General features: G+C 37.8%; 2 protein-coding genes and 1 pseudogene across 2 annotated transcripts; 2 read left to right on the forward strand and 1 right to left on the reverse strand.

Annotated features, from left to right (window-relative positions):
* The first annotated feature begins 718 nt into the window (after positions 1-718).
* On the forward strand, positions 719-2,321 carry LOC132116717 (guanine nucleotide-binding protein G(I)/G(S)/G(O) subunit gamma-8-like). The gene is made up of 3 exons (XM_059525589.1): positions 719-838; positions 1,639-1,751; positions 1,890-2,321. The coding sequence occupies exons 2-3, from the start codon at positions 1,668-1,670 to the stop codon at positions 2,016-2,018; spliced, it is 213 nt and encodes a 70-aa protein (XP_059381572.1). The 5' UTR covers positions 719-838; positions 1,639-1,667; the 3' UTR covers positions 2,019-2,321.
* An 881-nt stretch (positions 2,322-3,202) lies between these two features.
* tmem45b (transmembrane protein 45B) lies at positions 3,203-6,280 on the forward strand. Its single transcript, XM_059525590.1, has 6 exons — positions 3,203-3,327; positions 4,599-4,804; positions 5,020-5,223; positions 5,313-5,497; positions 5,584-5,726; positions 5,806-6,280. The coding sequence occupies exons 2-6, from the start codon at positions 4,606-4,608 to the stop codon at positions 5,921-5,923; spliced, it is 849 nt and encodes a 282-aa protein (XP_059381573.1). The 5' UTR covers positions 3,203-3,327; positions 4,599-4,605; the 3' UTR covers positions 5,924-6,280.
* Positions 6,281-6,697: 417 nt separating this feature from the next.
* Positions 6,698-19,284, reverse strand: LOC132116719 (nuclear factor related to kappa-B-binding protein-like; annotated as a pseudogene).
* Between the last annotated feature and the right edge of the window lie 3 nt (positions 19,285-19,287).

Genomic DNA, 19,287 nt, shown 5'->3' on the forward strand with positions numbered 1-19,287 from the left:
ATGACAAAGCCGATCGTTGTAGTGAATTTTCGGTCCCTAATTCATTGCTGGATTTAGCTACATTTTTCACATCTGCACTAACATTTAGACCAATAAATCATGTTTGAGAACAGCTGCTAATGAGCCGGTTGACATTAAAGCCGTGGAGAAGAGCATTGAGCCACCTGAAGTGAGCTCAACAGGCAATCCTTCCCCAGGTATTAACGATGAGAACTGAAACACTTAACCAGTTTCTCTCCTGGACATGCTAATCTAGTGTGCATATATTTATTTTTCACAAATTATAATAAAAAAATAAATACAAATAAAGAGAAACAGTAGTGCATGTAATCACATGCAAGAGTAATAGTCTTCTGTCTTGACAGAAAATGCTAACATTTGTTGGAGGAGGGCATGAAAATCATCACTTTAGCCCAGACCCCAGGTTTTTATATACTCTACAAAGAATAAAAATGATTCTCTTTAATTGCAACCATCTTGCATTAATTATCTTCTTCAGTTCAATAATTTATGAATGTTTTATCTCTGCAAACAGCAATATTTTACTCAACATAATAGCTCAGTGCAGCTCATTGTGGTGACAGGTATCACTCATATGCATTTATGCATGACTGAGATATTCAGCTGAAGGTCACACCCCATGATGCCTGTGACTTGCCTCTTTTGTCTAATATGGGGGAGGAATAAAAGCTAATTATAAGAGGCGGCAGGCTTTCGTATCCCTCCACTCCTTGCTATCTCTTCATTCAGTCCTGTAGTTCGTAATGTGTACAGCACACAATCTACGATAACAAGACTTTCTTCTGCCAGCATCACGGATAAATCTGGATCAACTGTGGTAAGTCATTAAGATATATAAGCAGCATGTTATATTAAATATAAAGTTTTGTTTTTTAATATAATATAATACAGAAACTGTAATATAATACATTATATTGTATTGCTTTGCAACTGTATAATTAAAATTTAGGTGGCGCTTCGATTTCCAAATGGAAATATATTCCTAGTAACAAAGTTTCCATGCTACATTTATGAAGAAAAAAGTTAACTCCCCTAAAAAACTTTTCTAAAACTGCATAAAACGTCCTACTGAAATGAATAGTTTATGTATTTTTAGAAAAGTTTTGAGGAGAGTTAACTTTGTTGCTAGCAATATATTTTCATTTGGAAATCAAAGTACCACCTAAATTTTAATTATACAGTTGCAAAGCAATGCAATATAATGTGGCATAACTGTTTGTTGTATTATATTATTATATATCTCAGACACCATATTGTTCAGCTTTTGAGCTAAAAGAAAACTGTGTGAATTTTTTGAAATTGTCAATTAAAATGTCAAAGTTTGAAGCATATTATATGACTTTATATTAATAAGTGAGCAGATTATTTGTGGTCTCTAGAGGATGTCTGCACTCCTCTATCCCACTGAGCCTCAACTAAAGCACAACCAGCTGAGACCCAGCAAAACAATTACTGCAACTCTGCAACAGAGATGACTTTAATAGCCTAGAGGAGCCAATAGTATTATCTTCTTAGGGAACTAAAACATCAGACATCTGTAGAACTGGAGGTGAGTTGTTATCTACCAGATGCATTTAGCTGGACTCTCCTGGGGTTTGTTTTGCTGTATTCCTGCAGGGTTCATTTGGTGTCTACAAGAGAGCAGTATGTCTAATAACATGGCCAAGATTGCAGATGCGCGAAAAACAGTGGAACAACTGAAATTGGAGGTTAATATTGACAGGATGATGGTAAGACGCATTTTTATGCTAATCATTTATGTTAGATTTATTCATTAACATACTCAGTCACAAAATTATTTAAAATGATTCAACATAAAAATAAAATACACAGAATGGCACATTTATGGTATGTATCTCTTTGCACAGGTATCTAAAGCAGCAGCTGAGCTGATGGCTTACTGTGAGTCCAAAGCAAAAGAGGACCCCCTGGTGACCCCCGTACCATCCTCAGAAAATCCCTTCAGAGAGAAAAAAATATTCTGTACAATTTTGTAGATGCTATTTATAGGCTACAGTGTATATTGTATTATTTTCAAAATATCCCTTAGACCTAAAAGGGATAGTTCACCCAAAAATGACAATTCTGTCATTGGGTTAATTACTCACCATCGTGTCGATCCAAACCCATAAGACTTCATTCATTTTAGGAACACAAATTACATGCATAGAGAGCAACGTAACTCAAATGACCCAGGACCGAGAAACGCAGTAAGGACATCATTAAAATAGTCCATGTGACATAAGTGGTTTAACCGTAACTTTACAACGCTATGAGAATACTTTTTGTACGCAAAAAAATAAAAAATCATAATAATTATTATTATTATTTATTCAACAATTCCTCTGTGATGTTGTAATGGATTATTTTAACAGTGCCCTTACTGAGAACATTTCAGTTGCATTGCTCTCTATGGAGGGCCAGAAGCTCTCAGAATTCATTAAGAAATATCTTAATTTGTATTCCGAAGATGAACGAAGGTCAATACAGGTTTGGAACGACACGAGGGTGAGTAATTAATGACAGAATTTAGATTTTGGGGTGAACTAACCCTTAAAGTCAAACGTTTCATTGATTTCATATGTCCCTTAAATGTTAATGAATGTGAATACATCTCTACATGTCCCAGTAAGTTTTAGGCTACAAGAACAGGTTTCTTTGCGTTTTGAAAATTTTCATTCGTCCAGTTCATCGTTTAGATAATAATTTAGCCTTCATTAATATATTATTTTTCCTCACGGTGGCGCTACAGTTTTAAAATGTGTGTTAATCTCCATTCATCCATACAGCTGCTATGAATGTTTGGTGAGGTTGCTCAGCCTACATAACAGCAATAAAACAAGAGAGAGCAAAGTTCGTTCTGCTTAAGGTTTGTTTGTTGTGTGTTCTTGTGAACAGCTTCCGTGAATGGTTTATATATTAACAACCATTACTCTTTCCTGTACAAATTCATCAATACCTACATACCTAAACAGATTTTTTTACCCATTTTTTGTGTTAACTATCTTTTTAATATTTAGGCTATATATTCTACAATGCTGCCTATATAACAATATGAAAACAAACACAAACATATTTGACAAAACAGCTGCGTATAGATAAACGTACCAGGAGCAGGTGGGCGGGGTCATCTTTTCTAAGTTGTTCGTTCTGTCAGTCAAGCACAAGAGGGGCGTGGTTATACATTATAACCCAAGGCAGGTGAGCAGGTGCGCTTTTTGAGGACAGGTAACTAGGATATTTCCATCACAAGACCTGCAGAGGAGCACTGGGCGCCCCGCCGTGACACAACAGGCCAGAGTTAAGGTAGAGTAAACAAACAAGATTACACCTTCAACTCCATATGCTCATCTTTTGGTAGCCTATATAATTAAATTATGGAAATTCATACCAGAGATTATTGATTTATTTTATGAACTCGCCTATATGAATATTAATACTGCCCAGTCTCAAGCTCTAACATTCACCTAACTTGGGTGATTTTTCTGATATTAGATCTGTACATTAATTACATTTAGTGGGTTATTGGGACAGTTTTGGCCAAAATAACAGTATTTCGAATTATTGTTACTACTGTAAAATTATCATAAATCACGTCTCTTTCAAACAAGCAAGAGATAAACATTCTTTGGTTCGTTTTTTTTTTTTAATGAAAGTGGGTACCCCATGTTTAATTTCAGTAACAATAACTATTGTAGTTATATTTTATCCAAAACTGTAGTTACTATGGTAAATGGGCTGCTTCAAGAATTCTGCTACATTACTGCGCTGAGACAATAGTCGACTTGATTAATTTGCAAAACAACACACTCTCCCACAGGCGCGCGAGTAAATAAAGCGCTATCTTACCTATCGGGAAAAACTTGATTTCCAACCTTACTGACAGCGACCAGGAGAACTCGCTAAGATGCTTCATGTTTAAAGGTGTGGGGTTTAAACATGAAGCATCTTAGGTGCAGGGGTGCAGCAAGATTAAAAGTTGATTATAGGAATTTAACTATGTCTGATCTTTATTAGAAAGAGCTTTATAAGACAAATTATTTATAGCTGATATGGATCCCAACCAGTTACCTGGGGCCAGCTGTATAAACGTAGCAGCTATATGTTAAGACAGTGTCTTAGTAACTAGTTTGACCAAAAAGTAGCTAGCCAAGAGATAACCAGACTTACTCTTTGGATTCAAATCAGACCATTCTCCCTTTTTATAACTGACTTTGAAAAGTTAAGACCAGTCTTAAACAAGTAATGACCTTCTGAAACTTCTTAAGACTAGTCTAAGCTAATATCCTTTCTCTGATATGAGCATCATAAGTATACATTCCTATCAATTTTTCATATCTACATATTTCTTTAATTATTATCAGAGAACTGCCTGTTGTAATAGCTTTAAGTAATAAAGGCTTATCATTACTGAACTTTAGTTTGCATGACACTGATTGATGTCCAGGTCCTATGAAAACCAGCTTTAAACAAGGGTCTAGTCGCTGGAGGCAACTTTTATGTATTTTGTTGTAGTCAACATTGAAATATTTATTTTTGACTTTTTTTGTACATTTTACATGTTTTTTTTTTTTCAGGGGTATAATGGCCAACTTCAAGGGACATGCATTACCTGGTACATTCTTCCTGCTGTTTGGCCTGTGGTGGTCAATAAAGTACCCGTTCCGACAGATACAGAGGAAAAAAGAGAGGCAACATGGGGAAAGAGACAGACAAATGCACACTGTACTCAGCCGCATAGATTTAATCGAAGGAGCTCTGAAGATCTTTTTTGCATTTGTTGGTGAGCTGCAAATCACATACACAATTCTTTCCCCTGGTTTCCTATCTAATTTCCTATATAATGGTAAAAGGATGAGGATTACATGAGGCAAAATATTCACTGTGCTAATAAAATGAACATTTATTTATACTTACACGTTTCAAATTTTATGAATAAATAATTTTTAATCTGCTTCTTTTAAAATAAGTGAAATTTACACTGAAATCTGTCCCCAGGAATCATGGCAGAGCAGTTTGTGCCTGATGGCCCTCACGCACATCTGTATCAGGGCGGCTGGGTGAAGCTGATGAACTGGCAGCACAGCACCATGTACTTGTTCTTCGGTATCTCTGGCATCGCAGATGTTCTCAGCATGTCTTCTCGCCACGTTCCAGTTGGTCTTGACCGTCTCTCCCTTTCTTTGGCTCTCTTTGTGGAAGGTATAAACAAAATGAGCCATTAATGAAGTGAATATGCAGCGATATCCCACCATTGAGCTTCCTGAAATGTCATCGCTTCTCCCTTCCAGGGTTCCTTTTCTATTTCCATGTCCACAATCGTCCTCCTCTGGACCAGCACATTCACTCTCTGCTTCTGTTTGCGGTGTTTGGTGGAGCCGCCAGCACAATGATGGAGGTGTTTAAGCGAGATAACACAGTGCTGGAACTTCTTAGGTGCAGTTTGGCCTTCCTACAAGGCACATGGTTTTATCAGGTAAAGACAACATCAGGTGTAGAAAAATCTGGTTTAAAACGAGAAATGACGTCATTACAATATGGAGATGTGTTGCTGTGTTTCAGATCGGGTTTGTGCTGTATCCTCTAAATGGAGAAGAGTGGGATCTGGACAGACATGATAACATCATGTTCATCACCATGTGCTTCTGCTGGCATTGCGCTGTGGCTCTAATTGTTGTGGGCATCTGCTACTGTGGAGTTTTTTGGTAGGTGGACACCATTTTGGATGACTCAAATAGTTTCCACTATTTCATTGTGCTTACATTGTGCCCATGATCTTTCCAGGTGTTCAAAATGGTGTGAAGGAAGGAAGCTCGGTGACATGGAGTTGGGCCTCAGAAAGTGCGCTGCCTCAGATTCTAGCTCCCAGAAGGCTTTGCTCCAGGAATCAGATGAAGAGTAGCGAGAGCCTATGATGACTGCCAAGACTGAATGCAAAGCTTTTTCTAGCAAGCTGACTTTCTAATAGGACTATATGAGCTTATGTTTGCACCATTTCAATGCAAAAGATTCTCAAAAGCGCTCATGCTGAAAATATCACATCCAAATGGACTTGTAAATAATGTGGTTGTCACAGGTGTCAGAAGCACCTGGAAAGACCCTGAGATTTGCCAAACTAGAGGTACAGAATAGATCACCATATTATTTCAGGATATAAAACACGTTTGAATGATGTTCACTCCTAAATACCTGTAATAGTTGCATAATAATGCATTCAGATGTTTTATAATAAAATGTAAATGAACATACAACCATGTGATTGTTTGTCAGTTTGATTTATGTTACTGACCACATGTAAACGAAAAGGCCCAAAACAGGCAAATTTGTAGTTTTACATATACATCATTTAAATACAGGGTATTTAAGTCCTAGATTCGGTTTGGTTTAGTTAACGTAACAGTTGTTTTTATTTGATTTTTATATTTTACTGAATATAAACAGTACTCGTTAAATGACCTTTCTTTAGAGGAACATATGATATGAAAAGTACAAATAAACAAACTTGCCTCTGTGTACATGTCAACGGCTTCTATCTAGAAGGAGAAACCATTCACTTGAACAAAGATCTTTCTTTCCTTACAATATAATTAGAATTCAAATCAAACTTCCTTTTTCAACATATAACTGAAATGCTGGGAACGAAGTTACAGAAATGCTGCATCAGGACAATCTGACACTGCTTTGCCCATACGCAAGCTTCTTGGGAAAGTATACTCTTTTTGTTTTGAAGACTATGCTTATTTTGTATGATGTTTTATCTTAATCTGAAGAAAAATTGCTAGAGCTATGGTCTTTTAACTATTGTGCTTCTCATTGGGGTCTGGGTTTGTCTTTGGCGAGGGTGCAGTAGAGACCACTACCGTCGACACTGTGGATTTCGGAGAGCTGGTGGCTGTGCACTGTAGCTGTTGAGCTGATACTGTCTGGATTCGAACCTAGGGCAGAGAAACATAATCGGTTAACTCACATGAATGGTTTGGCTTGTAAGACCAGTTCTAGGTCATTTAGAAGTGAACTGGTAAAGTCTGATGAGTCAACCTTTGTGGCCTGTCCCTGCTGCTGTAGCTGCTGCAGCTGTTAAACAGTCACAAAGCTGACAGGCTTGTTCCCAGCAATCAACTTGGTGCCTGCTGGCATGGTAGTTAGGATAATGTTCCTCCCCAGATTGCTGATACTAAAAACAGAAGACATATTTGCCATTTCAGCTGATAGGGAACATAAATAAAAAAGGCTGTCATTTAAGATTACTGTTTGTTTACTATTAGATGATGAAACAGAATGCTCACTTGGTGCTTATGTTCCCTTTAAGTATGGGAGTAGTGACCACACTCTTATTTTTCAAGGGTTGGCTGAGGACAGATAGAGGCACCGTGATCCTTGTGGGAAGTTTTCCCTGAAAAGAGCAAAGATTAGAATTTCAGTCATCATTGTAACAGGCAGTTATGCAAAACATATTACTTTCCATTTTGCTAAGTGAATGATGTGCTACAAAAACAAGCAGTATGTATGTGACTTTTATTATATTTCATAGTTTTATATTAATAGTATTCTTGATTAAATGAATTAAGTATATTTATAATCATATTTTTACATTTTTAACTAAGCTTGTTATGGGATTGCATTTTCTACAAAGGATGCATACATGCAATGCTGCCTTTTAGATTCAACAAATTCAAATCAATTACTAATGTATTAACATAAATTATGCTCTTTTGAACTTTCTATTCATCAGAGAATCCTAAAAAAAAAAAAAGTTTTTACGGTTTTTTACACTGATAAACATGGATCATGTGACACTGAAGACTTAATGGCTGCTGCAAATTCTGCTTTGTCATCAAATAAATTACATTTTAAAATAGAGAAGAGTTATTGTAAATTAAAATAATATTTATAAGTATAAATAATATAAATAAGTGTATTTTTGATCTAAATGCAAAACTACATTTCTCAACTAAATGCAATCTTGGTGAAAATAAATTGTACAAATGTAGTTTATTTTTAATTGACTATATAAACATTATATGATTCCAAATAAAAAAATGACAAATGATATAAATTTTTTTATTTCTTTTTATAAAAAGTGTTTTTCAAACAACCTTATTTTGAAAGGTGTTAATGAAACATATTCTAAAAGATGAACGTACAGCTTGTGTGGCTACTACAGTAGCAGTGACCGGCACCTGTCTGACCGCGGCCGCAGCAGTGCCCAGTGAAAGGGTAGAGCCTGTGCCTGCAGGGCTCAGCGTCACGCCTTTAGCCCCTCCCACTCCACTGGTGGCTATGGTCACAGTGGCCGCCCCTGATGATACGGTGACAGGCTTTGTACTTGTGGTGGTCTTGCTGATTGAGACAGTCTGACCTGTTTTCTGAGGGATGACACCAAGGTTTGGCACTATTCGAATAGTGGTGCCAGCTTTAGAGTCAGGCGAGGTGACAGTGGAGAATGTGCGGGCCTTGGGGTCAGCCATAGTGACGGCCAAGGTAGGCATGAGGCGGATGGCGGTGTCACAGGTGGTTTTCAGCTCGGGGTGAACCTTCACTAGGGTGGCCTGTGTTTTGGCAGCCAGGTTCTCAGCTGTTGCAGAGGCAGGAGGTGAGGGCTGTGGTGGAGACACATGTAGTGTGGCAGAGATGCTCTTGCTGCCTGAGCTTGTAGCACTGCTCATCATGTCTGGAGTGAGTTTGACAGTGGCCACTGGAGATTTAGTGAGAGTGGCCATCATGTCCGGGGTGATGCGAAGTACCGTCTGACCTTTGGCGTCGGTCGTAATTGAGGAGGGGGGCAAGCGGAGCACATCCTTCCCCTGAATTCGGAGGTTAGTGGCAGTGAGAGGGATCCCTGCCCCACTCTGGATTTTTACACCTAATTGACCAGTTATTGCAACCTGGTTGAAACAAAAGAGAGTGAGATTTAACATGGACATAGAATAGATAATATCTGCCATTTATCACACTGTGTTTTAATTAGAAATGTACAGATACATTCTGGCCAATAAAGATAAGTCAGCATTTATTTTCATGTATATATATATATATTAAGGGAAAATCAATTCATTGACCAAGATATATAAATATAATAAAATAAGAGCCATTTAATATTAATATGGGTACAAAATTGTTACTAGTAGACTGAAACTGAAATTACAGCTCCAGAAATTTTATTAACAAAACAGTGCAAGGTTTCTTCATTTATTGCTTTTATTTTGTCCTGCACCTAAACCCAATTTTGATTTTGGATATGTAAACCTATATTGTTGTTGTTGTTTTTTAACCTAATATATAAGCAATCAATCCTAGAAACTACATTTTTCAAATGGTAAATGTAAATGGCTGATATTAGAATATTTTGATACTAAAAACAATCATTTTGTGATTTCAAGTGAATTTAAGAATCAGCACTATAATTTACAGCATGAAAAATGAATATTTATTTTGCATTTGAAATGATTAGTACTTTTAATGACTAATGACTAATAATGACTAATTTTAAACTTTTAATTAATATAAAGGGGGTAAATGTAGTAAAAACAGCAAAACATGGTAACATTCAAAATTTTAACATTTTCTGCACATTCAGTATTTAATGACGATTTACTGATTTGATACAATATGGATTTAGTTTAAAAATATTAAGTTTTATTAAGAATTTTAAGCTTTGTAAGCTCATATTTTAACATGCCCTGGGAATGTTAGAAGTGTGTACAGTTTTGTAATGCAATAGGAGGGTTAAGTAAAGTGTAAGCAAAGGTAATCTAAAAGCAAAAACAGGCATGTCTGATGTAGATATCCAACATCTGATATCTAATATTGTCCAATAACCAGTATGGTTCCCATATTTCATGCATCCACTGTTTATTTCTGGTGTAAACAGAGTCTAATGCAGTTTGTACCAGTTTGATGATATTCTGGCTGCTGACACCCTGCAATACTGGGCTGGCAGGGGAGCTCGTCTGAGGTTTGGTTACTGTGACCGCAGAGGCAAGACCTGTAATATTAAGACTGGCCTGACCCCGTGAAGCCTGCACCTGAATGGGACTTCCTGCAGACTGGGCTCTTAGCGGTAGAGTCACCACCGCCTGCAGAAAGACAGACAAACAAGGGTCTAATACAATAACACACGCCACCTGTTCATACTACACTAAATGCACAAACATTATTGTAATCTGAGATGCTGTAGTGCACCTGCGTGATGCTCTTTCCATGGGCCACAGTGACTGGCACCCGGATGTGGTGAGGGCTCTGATGCAGTAATGTGGCGGCCTGGCCTGCAGAGGGTGTCTTAAGACCGGTCTGAGCAGTGACCACACGCACCTGAGGTAGAGAACCAGTAGCAGCAGAGTGTGCCACTACCCGAGTTGCAGGCTGTGGAGAGGCTTGCTGGGAAACCTGTGGGCCAGGCTGACTAGCAGTTAGCAATGTTCCTAACTGAGGCATGGAAGGAGGAGACACCAGCAGGACACTGGGTAAAAAAAGATAAATTACATTATGATAATTAAAGTCAAATAATAAAGAATGGAGCATGTGAGCAGCAGTACAGCTGAATATGTCCTTTGGTCAATATAAGTCATATGATACTTCTTTAAAGGTCATTATTTTGTGTATTTGGTGTAACAGAATATGTTGACATGCTTTAATGTGCAAAAAACACATTCTTTTTCAAATACTGTACATTATTATAGGTCCTCTATGCCCCGCCTCTCTCAAAAGCATCATTTTCTACAAAGTCCCTCCATCAGACAAGCGCAGTCTTGCTCTGATTGGCCAACTGACCCAGTGCATTGTGATTGGCTGAACACCACAAGCACTCATCGGAAATGTAACAACCCTTTTCATAATCGCGAGCATCATCTTTCGAAATAAAATAATGTCCTTTCAAAACAGTTAATAAAGTCCTTAGTTTTACCATCAGTTCAAGCCCAAAAGGGGAACAGAGTGGTGTAACAGACACAGTGATGAAGCTCATGTGTTTGCAGAACACAATCCACGGACAGTTAAGACAGCTGACTCCACTGTGTGACCCAGTCTCTCTCTCTCTCTCTCTCTCTCTCTCTCTCTCTCTCACACTCCACATTTGAACAGTCAATAGCAAATACTTACACTAATAACAAAACATACTTACAGTAGCTGATTCAGAATCGCCAGATTGTCGTAGCATAGTCAAGAATGACCTCCTCTCCTAGGTCCACAAAACAGTCATCCATCTGTTGCTCCTCTGTTCCTAAATGCACCTACTTTCGGAAGGTCAAATAAAGTGCTTTTGCTTTCGCCTTCATACACACAGCATCTCCCTAACTGCTTCAACACTAACGGCTGTTACTGAAACTATGCCTTCTTTCTTTGTGTGAACATTTGGGTGGCATTACGCAAATATTTCCACATAGTGACGTAGACATGTGGGGCTGTTTTTAAACGAGCATTTTTAGGGGGCGTGGCAGAGTCTTAACTTAAATTAAAATAATATCTCTTTGGTTTTGAGACTTTAGTCTTTGCAACTTCAGGTATCTTATATATGCACAATCAGCTTGTAACACTCCAAAGAGAAAGGAAAACTTGCATGATACCCCTTTAACCAAACTTTTGTCAGAATTTGTCTCTGTGAGATAAGAAATAGTTCAACCAAAAAAGGAAACGGTTTCATTACCTCACCCTCATGTTGTTTTTAAAACCTGCATGACTTGATCAGAAAATGAAAGACTAAGGATTTCAGTAGAATGAACATTCTCAAGAATTTTTAATTCCCTCAGTGTCCCACAGACGTCAGTCAGTCATATGGGAAATTGAAAAAGACAAACTGAAGGTGAAAAAGTAATGACAAGATTTACATTTTTGGTTGAGCTAACTATAAAGGAATTGAATTTGCCAGATTCACTCCTAAGGTAAATTCCTTCTTAGATGTTTATCAGCCACTGACCTTGGAGTGCTTTTGATGGGTTCTGGGGGGCCTACTTTGGTTGGAGTAGCTGCTGTGGAAGGGAGGGGGGATTTAGGGGTTCCATGTGTGCTTGGTGCTGGGGTGGAGGGAGGTTGACACAAACTGGCAGCTGCAATGGCTGCTCCTTCACTCCCTGAGCTCTGACCAGCCTCTGCAGCACCATTCTTACTTCCTGGCTCCTTACCACCTGCCTTCTACATTACACACACACGAACATGAACATATGCAACAGCTGATGCACATCAGCATGGACCAACAGGGACACTTTACATTTCAAATTAGTGTGAAAAGACAATATCAGAGGAGGATGAGTGTGGAAGATCTTACAGGTTTGGGGGCTGGTTTGGGCTTCTGCTGCAGAGCTTTCTTGGCTTTGGCAGCTGCAGCCTGGGCCTGGTGTATTCGCTCTGATTCAAGAGATTCACGTTTAGTATCTGGATCTATTTAACATTAAATCCAGCATGTAACTAGACAATATTTTAGGCAACCTCTTCCTTTTAAACTTTATTTGCATAGTTATTCGAGAATCAGGAAACATTCTGGAAGCATCTGGTGTGCAAGGCTATGTCTCTTAAATTTCAGTTAACTGCCAAGGCAACATTTTTAAGTTTAAGCTGAAATGCTACAATGACTACAACTGCAATAAAAATAAACAAATGCTATATAGAAATATATATATATATATAAAATGAAAACTTAAAATATAAAAACAAAATCTATTTGTTAAAATAAAATAGTACATACTACTAAAATTACACTGGTTTTGGTATCATCCTGTCATGTCTGATTTGCAGGTTCATATTTACTAATTGCAGCATATGGAAACATGATACAGCCTGCTATTCTCCAAAGACTAAACCTGTTCTACTTGTCGGCAATATAAATGGGATTCTTTAGTGAAGTGTGACAGCAAGCACACGTACTGATCCACAATCTGCCTGTGGCAATGAAACCTTTTTGATTTTACGTAAATGCACTGGTTACAGCCAGGGTTGCTTACCAAATTCCTCCTGGCTCCGGTCCCTGTGGAGGTAGATCCACAGCTTGCGGCCGATGTCGTATTTCACGCAAGGGTCTTTTTCGTAGTGCAGGTGATCGAGGGCACCGCTAACCACAGTGTTTACCTAAAAATGGACAAAATGCGTTAAGTGTTACACTGACTAATGTGTTAAAACAGTAAATATGGGAGCATAAAACACGTCTGACCTGAGCGCTGGTGACATCAGGGGCTAAGAACTGGGAGTCCTTGAGTAATTCACAAATCTCAGCTCTAGTACCTTCTCCGTTAGGAAGCCTGGCAGCAGCATCTCGCACTGTTTTTGCAAACAGAACATTTTTTAATTCAAGACCATTCAAATCTGACTTTCCCATGGTTCATGTCATTACAAACTCATTTGAACTTCCTTTCTTACTGACCATTCTTTTCATAATAATTAGAGAAATGGGTAAGGAAAGACAGAAGAATTCTTATTTTGGTGAACTATCCCTGATAACTGTAATTATTTTGTGGAACTAACACTAGAAATTGGGAAGAAAAAAGGATCTTAATAAGTAATGTATTGTACTGACATGGTTTAATAAACTATGTCAGTATAACACATCCTTAACTGAACTGCAAAAAGAAAAAAGAGAGGACCCAGTGGTTACCAAGAGATAGTATGGTGACATAAGCTGGTCTGTCAGAGCGCAGTAAAGAATGCTCTCGTGCTTTATTGAGCGACGTCTCCTTATCAAAAACTCCCTTGACTGGTCCCACCACAGACTCAAAGCCGTGCATTCGGTAAATGAAGGCCTTATGCGGTTGATCATAATGCTGCTGCTCCTAAAAAACACAAACACTCCATTGATTGAAAGAATAATAACAGACTACGTTCCACAAGCGGTACAACAATGTAAAAAAAATGCGTTTGACAGCATGCCTTTTTAGGGTAGGTCAGACCCAAGTACTAACCTGCTCTTGAAAAACATGCCTCTCCTCTCCTGTACTAGGCCTCACCACATACTCAGTCCATCTAATTAAGAACAGGAAAAAAACAGCATAAAAAATGACATGTGCACCAGTGGCAACTAAAAAGACAAAGGAGTTGTTGTTCAAGTATGACACTTATGGTTAAGTAAACACACTGTAATCCACTGTCAAACTCACACTCTGGGTGTTGGAGGAGTAAGCTCTGCGGTCTCCTCTCCCTCTTGCTGTAAAACAAACATAACAGAAACAGAAATCAGCGAGTGTGCCACTACATCTTTGTGAAAAAGCTTAGAAGACGTTTACTACCTTGACAATCACATGATCCTCTGACTCCAGCCATACCTGGCACAGGGCACTTAGATCTTTGTCTGCTTCCTGACTTGGACCTGTACATATCAGTGTAAAGAAATGCACACTACTGGGGGTTTTGATGTACATGAATGAACCTGAGCATGAAATGTATGAATTTACATATAATCTAAAAACCCCTTCATCTGAAAGACACTCGTTTAAAAATGTGTTTTGTAGTCACAAATAAATTTTATTACCCCCCCCAATAAAAATCACCTTTTCCATAAAAATATTAAGCAGCATAATTTTTTTCAACATCATTGATAACCAAAAAGGTTTCATGGGCACCAGATCAGTATATCAGAATGACTGTAATTCTGAATGATTTTAAAATATATTAACATTTTATATTCTCATAATATTTCACAATATTACTGTTTTGATTGCATTTTTTTTTTTTTTTTATCAAAATAAATTAACTTTCCAAGCGCAAACTTTTGAATGGTAGTGTATTATGCAACCCTATACATTTAAACAGCCTATGTTTCCATTCACCTATCCATTTCCATTGCTGGGAAAGTTCCTTGAACTCCACAAAAGGTATGAAGCCACTAGGCAGAGCCATTACACCAGCTGACAGCAAACAGAGACATCAAGCACAAGTCCGAATATCAACATGTATCATTCAAATTATAAATAATAAATGACAGCTTCAGGAAATTTTCATTTAAAAAATGTTTCAGGTATACCTTTGCTCTCTCCAGCAAGAAACTGTAGAGCAGAAACTACCAACTCTGACCAGCAGAGGGCCAAAGAGAACCAGGGGTTGAGTGTGCTGGCTGGAGATGACTGCCACTGTTGGACCTTCTCCTCCACCTGAGAGCAACAATAAACGGGACAATACTCTCAATGTTAAGGGTGAGCAGCAAGGTCAGTGAAATACTATTTAACTCCCCTCAGCTATCTCTGCAAACATGATATTTCAGATTTTAAGTTTGTGTCACATGATCCTTCAGAAATGATTCTGAAATTAGGATTTATTGTCCTTTTTTGATCAACTTCATGCATCCTTTGCAGAATAGAAAAAAAATGTTGTTTTACCCATACCTAAACTTAACAACTACCTTAATAACTATTAATAAGCAGCAAATTAGGAGTTAATTAAGGCAAAAGTTGTAGTTAATAGTGAGACTTGGTCCCCAAACTAAAGTGTGATGGAAAGTGTCTAAACCTCTGAAAAATACTGTATATATCTATACAAATGTGTTACATGTACTGTTGAGGATGTTGCTAGACTTTCAAGTCTGAGGATGTCCTCAAGCACATGAAAAAAGCTCATAGCTATCTCTTCCACTGTGTCAGGGCTCGTCTGGGACTCATCTATGGGCCTTTTGTACAAAAGTAAAATGGGTTAGTATGAGATATTTAAATGCTGAGAGTTGTGTACAAAGTATCTTATGTACAGTAGAAAGACCTACTCTTCTTTAACGCTTTGTGGAGGAGCAGTGGGGACATCAGCAAGACCTGGGTTCATGGAAGCTTCACACATCTGAATATCACAGACCTCCTATGATTCCATTTTTATAGGCCGCATCTTTTTCTTCCTCCTCTCTTCCTTTATCTTCTTCTTAGGTACAGCCAGGTCAAATATGTCTACTGGTCAAAAGCACAGACACGGAGCACATAGATTTCCACCTGCTGCGATAATTCATGCATCTCATATTTAAGAGAAGCAAACAAATGCATCATTCTCACTTGTAACAGATCCTTTTTTGCCAATGTTGACTCGAGTCATGATATCACCAAGATTGAGGTCAGAGGTCATCAGGTCAGGGTGATCCTAAAAATAACATCATTACTTATTTCTATCTTGTCTTTTAGTGCAATGTTTTTCAGTGTTTTAGAAGCGACAGACCCCCAAACATAGTCACCCTCATGGGAGGGACCCACCCCCACCCTCCTAAAATTTAAAAGGCAGCTATATATTTTCATGTACCAAGTAATAACTTTATACTGTGACCATATGTGTGTGTGTGTGTGAATACTGTTAATGTGTGTGTACAGGTATTTACTAGGCTATGATAACCAAATGTCCCTACAAGTACAGTAATTAATACCAGTATATTTTGAGCTTGTGGGGACATTTTTTGGTCCCCTTAAGGAAACAAGCTCATAAATCACATAGAATAAAGTGTTTTGGAAATCTAAAAATGCCTTCAGTATTTGTGAGGGGTAGGTTTAAGTGCAGGGTTAGAGGATAGAAAATACATTTTGTACAGTAAAAAACATTACGCCTATGGAATGTCCCCACAAAAAAGTGCAAACCTGTGTGTGTGATTTGTAAATATTTAGTTCCTTTTATGTTACATCACATTTTGTACTCACTACAGTACTGCTAGAAATATTATTTGTTCAAATTATTATTCACATATTTAGTTATTTTATTATTATTTTTTATTACTTAATTTTACATTTTTACACAATTTTTTTTAAACTCTTTCACGGATCCTCTTGCACTCCCTTGTGAGCACCAGGAGGTCCCCGGAGCCTAGTTTGAAGACCATTGTCCTAGCGCACAATGTAATTTTGGGCTTGATGTACAATTAAAACATGCTGTATCTGTAAGAACTTACATTTTACCACTTAAAAATCACCATTTATTGTAAATAAGATGCAAAAATGAGTTTCTTAAAGGGGTCATATGATGCAATTAAATGTTTTCCTTTCTCTTTGGAGTGTTACGAACTCTTGGTGCATTAGGAAGATCTGTAAAGTTTTAAAGACTAAAGTCTCATATCCAAAGAGATATTCTTAATAAAATTTATGAGTCAACCACACCCTCCTAAAACAGCTTGTTCTAACACGCCCCCACGTCACTAAATTTAACTGAATGGTTTGAAATGGTTTGCGTCTCCAATATGCACTAATCCACAAATAACTTAAGTTATTCGGGTTATAAACTTGCCTGAGACTCCCTCTGACACAAGATAAACTAATATGCCCGAGTTATTCAGTTACTCCTAACAGTACATTGACTGAAGTGCTAAAGAGAACCAATGATGGGACGTGAACGAACTGAGACTCCAGCTAGGAGATGGCGTGACACTTTGTTAAGGGGCGTAAAATTTCCATGACACGCTTGAGGTATTCAGCCAATCACAACATACTGGATAGCTGGCCAATCAGAGCACAGTTAGCTTTTTCAGAATTATGAGCATTGTAAAAAAAATAAACGACATTTTTCAGAAAGGAGGGGCATTGAGGAGAAACAGTAATGTACATTATATGGAAAATAATCTATTTTTTTAACCTTAAACCCCATAAACACATTGCATTACTCCAAATACACAAAATAACCTTCTTTTTAGCAACGTCATATGACCTCTTTAAAGGTGCAGCAGGAATACAACTAACTAAAAATGCAAAACATTATAACTGGTCATCAAGTGGAAAAATTAATATAAATAATAAAAGTAATAAAACAGTGACCCCTTTCAGCAACTTACTGGCTGTCGTTTTCTTTTCTCTGTGTGTCTGTGCAGCATGGCTCTTAGCTCCTTCTCACCTAGCTCAGGCTTGTCTACATGGAAAATCATATTTAGCTTCTTATAATGTCATATAGCGTTAAATCCATAGCTTTAACTGACCTCTGGTTTTCATGTCCTGAGTAGAAAGGCTGGGTAGCACCCTGAGAGAGACGGTTGGATTTGGGGAGGAAGGTGACTGAGCAACAGGCAACCAAGAGGCTGTATCTGCTTACATGAACACATAATCATTATATCAATCATGATTACAACAAAGGATAATGGTGCTCAAAAAGATGTTTTCACACTGCATCACACTCACCATCTTTATCAGATGACACATCACTGTCCCCACACTCCGTTTTCACATCCTTCAAGTATGTGACCCACTCGACGTCTCACCCTCTGCTCCAGCATTTCCTTATGAGAGGGGGCAGCATGCCTCCGTTTTGTGAAATATTACTGTAATTTAAAATATCTGTTTTCTATTTAATATATTGTAAAATGCAATTAATGCCAAAGCTGAATTTCCAGCAGCCATTAATCCAGTCTCCAGTGTCACATGATCCTTCAGGAATCATTCTTATATGCATTCCTTAATATTTTCAATGCTGAAAACAGTTGTGATGCGTAATATTTTTGAGGATATCATGATACATATTTTCAGGAATCGTTGATGAATAGACTTAAAAGAACAGTATTTAACTAGTATTTAATTTTCATAGAAATGTCTTTACACTGATTTTTAATCGATTTAACGCATCCTTATATATTTATCCAAAAAAGGAAAAATCGTACTGACTTCAAGCTTTTAAACAGAAGTGTATATGGAAAGATTAGCTTTTCTGTGAAGTCTGTGATTTCTTTGTACCTTTCTTGAAACCAGGATCTGCTTGAGTAATTTGTGGTAGTACTGTTGAAGGGAGTAGATGTGCCTTTTTTCTGTGATTTAGCACAAAGTTGTCTGTACTTGACCACCTCTGGGTTAAAGTAACCATCTAAGGAAAGATGAACAAACTAATATGCATGAAGTTAGATTTTGAATTGTATTTTAGTGAATTCAAAGTTGTATTTTAAAACACAGGGGTTGAAAATAAAAGGCAAAGAGCATAACCTCTGAACAGCTTCTGGGCAATGTGCAAGGGGTTTCCGAAGAAGAAAGTCTGGTTGTTAAAAAGGTCGCTGATGATGCTGTTCTGTTCTAAGATGTTATTATCGGAGAACTGAGGCAGGAGTTGACATAGATGTGTCCGCTGAGCATCTGTGAGCACATCTGTCCATGTGCTCTCACTCATTACTGAGAAGAAGATCTCAGGCTGCTCTCATGCAATGGCACAAATGCACACAAGATAAATGGATGATTTTGTTTTTACTCTCATAAAATAATAAACAAGAAGGCTAATAACTCACATCCTCCAGCAAATCTTCAGGAACCCGAACTCTACAGTTTCTCAGCATGCACTCTTCCATCACACGTCCATCCCAGTCCATTTCAGACTCCAGTGGGTCTGTTAAGATGTGATCCAATGCATCCATCTTTACCTAACCCT

This window comes from Carassius carassius, chromosome 36, assembly GCF_963082965.1.
Source record: "Carassius carassius chromosome 36, fCarCar2.1, whole genome shotgun sequence".
NCBI lineage: Eukaryota > Metazoa > Chordata > Actinopteri > Cypriniformes > Cyprinidae > Carassius > Carassius carassius.

What these genes read in the sequence shown, in the direction of transcription:
- LOC132116717 (XM_059525589.1), top strand. Translation starts at nt 1,668, where the DNA reads ATGTCTAATAACATGGCCAAGATTGCAGATGCGCGAAAAACAGTGGAA. An exon ending in TTAATATTGACAGGATGATG is followed by an intron (nt 1,752 to 1,889) that starts GTAAGACGCATT and finishes CTCTTTGCACAG; the next exon opens with GTATCTAAAGCAGCAGCTGA.
- tmem45b (XM_059525590.1), top strand. Translation starts at nt 4,606, where the DNA reads ATGGCCAACTTCAAGGGACATGCATTACCTGGTACATTCTTCCTGCTG. An exon ending in TTTGGCTCTCTTTGTGGAAG is followed by an intron (nt 5,224 to 5,312) that starts GTATAAACAAAA and finishes TCTCCCTTCCAG; the next exon opens with GGTTCCTTTTCTATTTCCAT. An exon ending in AAGGCACATGGTTTTATCAG is followed by an intron (nt 5,498 to 5,583) that starts GTAAAGACAACA and finishes GCTGTGTTTCAG; the next exon opens with ATCGGGTTTGTGCTGTATCC.